Below are 6,219 nucleotides of genomic sequence, written 5' to 3'. Positions count from 1 at the left end.
CCCTTAATTAATTAAGGATCACGTCTACAATCTTATCACGTTCAACGTAAATGCAGGATCACCACTCACACACGCGTTACGGTAAAGTTTTGTCTCTCGCTAATTGTAGCGTGATGTGAGAGTAATTCGTCGTTACAAAACGTGTATACGCAACGTAAATGAGCGTGACGATCGTGATAATAAATCGTTTATTGTACTCGTGTTTCCGGTGAGCATCCCTAAGTAGATTTGTGACCGCTTCGCTCGTGTCGTGTCGCAGCAACGAATTGTGAGTTCCATTTTAACGACGATGTGCGAATTGCGCATGTGCATGTACGTTGTGTGTATACGTGTGTGTGTGTGTGTGTGTGTGTGTGTGTGTACGCCTAAGTGCGATACGCTTAAAATAACGTACATCCCGTGTGACAGCTTAACTGTAAGATCACATAATTATGATTCGCCATCTTCGACTCGAAGATGTCGAATAAAATCCACATGTGTATGATGTATGCCGCACGTGCGGTTGTTCGCAAAACGTTTCTCAGTTTGGGACTTTCCATCCTCGGGACGTTAACCTTCGGTTTGCCGATTCTCCGACGATGAGACAATTGCGACTTTGAATCGCAACTTTCTCAGACGTGGCCGGTGTTTTTCTACTTTACGTTGCTGCTTCGTCTCGTGAGTGCACAGATAGACCGTCTACTAGGTTGAGTGACTTTCGACCGTTCCTCCGACCGTCTAACCGTTTGTCACTTCATTTTAACTTCGCAACTGTGACGCAATTGTGACTCCAGCCCCTCGCATTTAGAGAACAATTTTAGCCGGATATTCTACGTAGCGACGTAATTTCGTGAGTGAGTCGCAATTACGAGACGCGACTCACAAAATCACAAATGTGCCGGGATTGATTCTGCAGGGGGACATGGAACGCCATTGAGACTCTGTCAAGCCACGCACGTTGAACGCAGTAGAAAATATTCCCGCCGATATGATTGATCTTGTAAGCGGGCGTAAAACAGCTTGCAGCTAACCGAACAGGTCGAACTCACCCGGTTATCTCCCAAAGAATACGAACTGAATGTCGCCGAACTGATCCGCTCTGTCGGCGCATATTTTATCTCTTTTGTGCGTTCCGTCTTCAATTACAATTAAGCCGAGAAGAAGAAGAACATATGTAACCTATGACCTATGACCTCCGCGGGACCAGTGCACTGCGGGAGACGTTGACATTTGCGTCCGCCTCGAGCGTTCGTGTTTATAAATAAGCGGCTCTCTCCGATGGCGCTGAACGAGCACGTGCGCGCGCGCGTGTGTGTGCGTAAGTCCTTTTTCGTTAATGGCATTAACGCAGCACGCGACGCACGGGTCGACCGCAGTTTCGGGCGAAAAACAGTCAATTACGCCGAACACAACAATTCCGAAACTCTCCGAGCTCTTCTCTAAATCATATCGTATTGTACTTTCTTTGTAGCGGAGCGATGCGCGTTTCGGTGGGAGTCTTTAACGCCTTCGTTACCGCGCGTTGCGTATATATACGGGGTGGGCCTACGTTCCCGGTGACGGCGCGGGGGGGACCCACGCCCGTCGAACGTCGTCAAACCCGTCGCGCGTTGGAAATATTTTGCAAAATGTAACGTATGTTTTACCGCCGCGCGCGATAGCGTAGCCGCGTCGCGCGCGGCGGAGCGCGACATGGCTGTCGATTAAGCGATACTACCGATAGCTGACGCTCTCTCGTCAAACATCACTTTTAATTAAACACGGCTGGGAAGCTGCCAGTCGTGCCAGCTCGTCCGGCTCGTCATACGGCTCTGGCAGCACGCGGCTACTTTTGGAACTCGGTGAGCGAGCTCAGCAAGCGCGGAAAGCGCGTCGCTGCTGCTTCTTCTCGCTCTAGAAATATGTGTCGACGACGACGACGACGACGATGACGATGTGATGCTACGATGTGATATACGTGTACATCATTAGAAAGTTTAGCAAATAGACTCAAAGGCCAAATAGAATCAAAGGGATCACTTCTTCCGACTTCGCGACTCTCTTCGTCGCGAAAGATTTTGCGCGAGATAACAACCAATTAATTTTAAGGCGCGTCGCTCAACTCCCGCTCAAAAACCTCTCGAAAGAATCTCTCAAAAGGATAAGACTATTTGTTGCGTTTATCGAAGGACTTCCTCACGTTTCTCACTCCTCCCGGGGGGCTTCCCGGGGAGAGGGTCTCTCCTTACGTCTCCTAACTCGTCGTCGGTGAGGTACTCGCACTTTTGCGAGACTCGCGTCTCGCAGCAGGTCGCTGCGAGTCGTCTCCGCCGCCGTCTCGCGACCGTGAGTTTACACGAATTTACCAGAAACATCGCGCGCGACCAGGAACATTCTCTCCCTGATAACACGCGCCCTGTACGAATATCATACACGAGATACAATATTCGCGCAATGTATATGCGCGTGCGAATATTATATATGAATATGAAGCTTTACACGAATTTAGCGCCACTCGACTCGCGCGGCCTGGTCGACGATGCACACAGCTAAGTCGACCAGCTTTGTCATTTTGTCGCGATAATCGCGCTCCGTTCCAGTCCAGTCGCGCGCCGTAGTTTTCGTAAATTCATCGTCTGCCCCCGCGCCGCCGGGGCCAGAACTCGGCCCTCGTGCGCGCGCGACCCTCGACCGCGCGAGCGCAACTTCTTTCGCGGGAAAGAAATTTCCCGCGTAGATCCTGAAACCGGCCCGTTCGATACGCCTTTCGATGGGCGTATATCCCATCGAATCAGCTGGCTCCACCGACGAGAAACAAGAATTTCTCGCTCGCACACTCGACCTTCGACCTTCGACTCTTCGTCGTGGAAGACGAACCTAAACCTAACCGTTGGGTGTGTGTCTGTGTGCTGTGTGTATGTGTTTGTTTACGCGCGCGCGCGCGCGCGTAAACAAACGTGTGTGTGTGTGTGTGCAGTAAAAATAGGCAAGTCCTTATACGCGCGCGCGCGCGCGCTGTTTACATACAGCGCTGCGCCGCTTACTCCTTCTCCTCGGTCTCCTGACTCTCCGCGCCCAGCAGGGTCGACTTGTCTTCCTCGTGCTCCTCGACTTCCGGTTCCTCGATGTTCGGTCGTTGGCGTTTCGACGCCTTGCGTTGCATGTGGCATATCAGGAAGATAATGGCGCTCGCCAAAGCCGCCACCCCCGCCAACAGGACGTACAGCAACACCGGCATCTGTATCGGGCCCTGTGGGTTCGACAAAGTGTTCACATCGCGCGATAACCGTCTTGCCATTAGAGGATGTTAATTTCGCGGCTTGAGGTCGCGGTTAGACAAACCGCTTATCGTCGCATACGTGAGGCGGCTCTAAACTGCGTACTACTATACACCTCCGATGCGTCCAACGATGGCAACGTGGATGGTAATATCGAGAGCCGGATAGATATTTTGTTTGTATTACGCGACAACGCATGCGAAAACATTTGCAGGCGCGCACGGGTCGTCGAAGAAACAAATGGGGCTCGCGCTTGTCGGTCGTCCGCTCGGCAAGTTTCGCCTTAATCTTCCGTTTCGCGTCTCATCAGTTTTTGCTTTTTTTCTCTTTCTTTACGGTTTGAGTAGAAAAAATCCCCTTCATAAATTCCCTTTTGTCATAAACAGATATATTCGTTCGGCCGGAAGATCGGCAGAGTCGAGGAGAACCACTGGAAAGTGTCTATTTAAAGATGCAAACTGGGTCAGCTAAGTCGAATCGTACTTTACTGCGGCTGAAGTGGGTCGCGTGTTTTAGGCGTCTTTTAGATCCCACCACACGACTTGGAAGAATCGCCTTTTCCCTCGGACAGAATTTCCCAGGTTCTCTCTCTCTCTCTCTCTCTCTCTCTCTCTCTCTCTCATATCCCCCTGCCTAGCGCCTGCGTGCCGCCTTGCCTTGTGTAAATAAGCGCGCACGTAGCGATTGTGATTTACGCACGCCGACCGCTTTAATTTCGAGCCGTGCGTCGGGTCAAACGTCGGCGGCATACGTTGGCCTCGCGTGACCACCGGCAGCACGGTACGAGCCCTTCGGCCCTTGTTGTTCGGCCATCGGCGTGATAACCTGCTTAAAGTTCTGATTTGAGCATCAACGCACGACGAGTAAAACGCACGAAATCCGCGATAGAGTGTGTTCCGCTTAAATATATACCATAAATGTTCCGGTCCGAGAGCTCCAACCCTCGGCTCAGCGGCCGCTCCGACGTTCGCGCTCGCGTTCGCCCTTGCGGAATTCGCCTCGATATTTCGACGCGAGACACATAATAATTCAGCGTACATAATCCCCCTTGTATCTTGAATAAAGTGCATATTTCGACGTGAAATCGGACCTCTCACCAAAAACTCGCCCGTCCTCGGGCGAGACGACACGCACGCACGCACGCACGCACGCACGAACACATTAGGTCTAGTAGTTGATTCTTTCCGATGGAACATTTACATAGCTCAGGGCAAAATTTGCAATTGAATTGATATTCTCCCGCTCTTTCACGGCTCTTTAAAGTGTTGAAATTTAACTTTACAAAGTGACATATGTCGTTTGTCGTTTGGCGTTTGCACATAATCTCAAATAATCAGTAGTGTTCACCAATGCGGTATGCGGCCACCAATAAAGAGCATAATTCGAAGCGCGATGCATTTCGCATTTAACGCGTTAAACAAAAGCGCTTCTGAAGCGGCCGAAATGACTTGTGCTGCTTATGGTGAAAATGCTCTGTGATCGATCGATCGATCGACCGCAGCACGTGCCGAAATTGGCTTGAACTTGGTTCTCGAAATGGCCCAGTGATTTTGACCTTTGCAACCAACCACGCCCCCCCGGTCAGCCAAGAGAATTTCAAGACGAGGAGTTGCAAAATCTGCTGAATGAAAATACGGCACAAACACGAAACAAGAACTCGCGGAAAAGCTGGGAGTAAGCCAGAAAGCTATTTGCGATCGTTTACATCGTGGATGAGAAAGAGGGACAGAAAAGAGGGAAGTGGGTTCCGCACGAGCTAACCATTGACAACAAAAATCGCCAATTGACCAACATGTCTTGCTACCTTGCTCGTCAGACAACGAAAAGAAAAGAGGGATTTTTTTGCACAGAATCGTAACTGGTAACGAACAATGGATTATGTATTATGTAAAATTCTAAACGCAGAGAGAGAGAGAGAGAGAGAGAGAGAGAGAGAGAGAGAGAGCAGTGGGGAAACGGCGCGGCGTCAGTGGGCGGCGAACGTCGTCGAGTGGCGAACAGCAGACGTTGATTAGAGATTTAGTGGAAAGAAGAACTTGACTTGTATTCGCGTTATCCGCGCCGCGTTTTCCTGCCTCGTCCCGCGATGCCGCGAGCGATCGATTGAATATTCATCGTTTTCCGGTGATCCTTCAAATCGCACACCTAGGTTCTCGGAAACGCCTTTCTGATTTTCATCGACGACCGCACGCATCGTATGATCGTCGGAGCGGTCGTCGATGAAACCCGCGCCGCTGTTCCTTCCATCCACGGAGGGATGAATATTCATCGGAAAATGTCGTTGCCACTCTCTGTTGTTTCCCCCTTCGATTGCCGCTTAATATGCAAAACGCAGACCGGCGCGGGCGTTCCGTCGATCCGATATATTTACCTGCAACGACCGCACCTGCACTATAATGGCCGCGCGCACGCGTTAAGCGAGCACCGGTAAATATATATGAATTAGCAGGTACTCAAGATCCTATTAATCCTCCGATGCTCCGGCCACCGCGGCACGCGGTATTTTCAATTCCGCGCGGTAAATTAAACACCCCGTACGTGCGCGACGGAGAGGCGGATTCTGATGGGGGCCGCGGCAGCGGGGCGGAGGACCCGTGTTGTAAAGTAGAGCGCATTACCGCGCTGCGCGTTGCGCACAATTTATGAAAATTGGATAAAGCGAGACGCGACTGCTCGCGGCGAGCGGCTGTTAGCCCGATGAGTCCGCTTGAATTTATAACTCGGGTGCTAAAAAGCATCCGGAACGAGATACGGGCGGGAGGTGAGCGTGAGCGCGGCCGGTGAAAAAAATGTTTAGCGGAAATACATTTGGGCGTTCGCGAGCGTTCTAACAATTATTAACTTCCTAGTCGGTCAATTTTCAGCCGGGGCAACAACAGCGGTGGCATTTTTCATTCTCGCTGCGGGAACGCGCGCTCTTCCGGAACGAGAGTCGGAACTCGTCGTTTTTAACGGGGTTCTCTCTCTCTCTCTCTCTCTCTCT

General features: G+C 51.1%; 1 protein-coding gene across 1 annotated transcript in view; it reads right to left on the bottom strand.

Annotated features, from left to right (window-relative positions):
- Positions 1–207: 207 nt before the first annotated feature.
- LOC105187038 (uncharacterized protein F26C11.3) overlaps positions 208–6,219 on the bottom strand; it is a 12,108-nt gene continuing 6,096 nt past the window's right edge. Inside the window, exon 5 of the mRNA XM_025303247.1 lies at positions 208–3,208. Within this exon, the coding sequence (XP_025159032.1) occupies positions 2,999–3,208 (210 nt within the window). The 3' untranslated portion in view covers positions 208–2,998. The remainder of the gene's footprint in view (positions 3,209–6,219) is intronic.

This window comes from Harpegnathos saltator, unplaced genomic scaffold, assembly GCF_003227715.2.
Source record: "Harpegnathos saltator strain DR-91 unplaced genomic scaffold, Hsal_v8.6 scaffold539, whole genome shotgun sequence".
Taxonomy (NCBI): Eukaryota; Metazoa; Arthropoda; class Insecta; order Hymenoptera; family Formicidae; genus Harpegnathos; species Harpegnathos saltator.
Note: the sequence above shows the minus strand (reverse complement) of the source record. Positions and strands in the feature narration are given on the sequence as shown.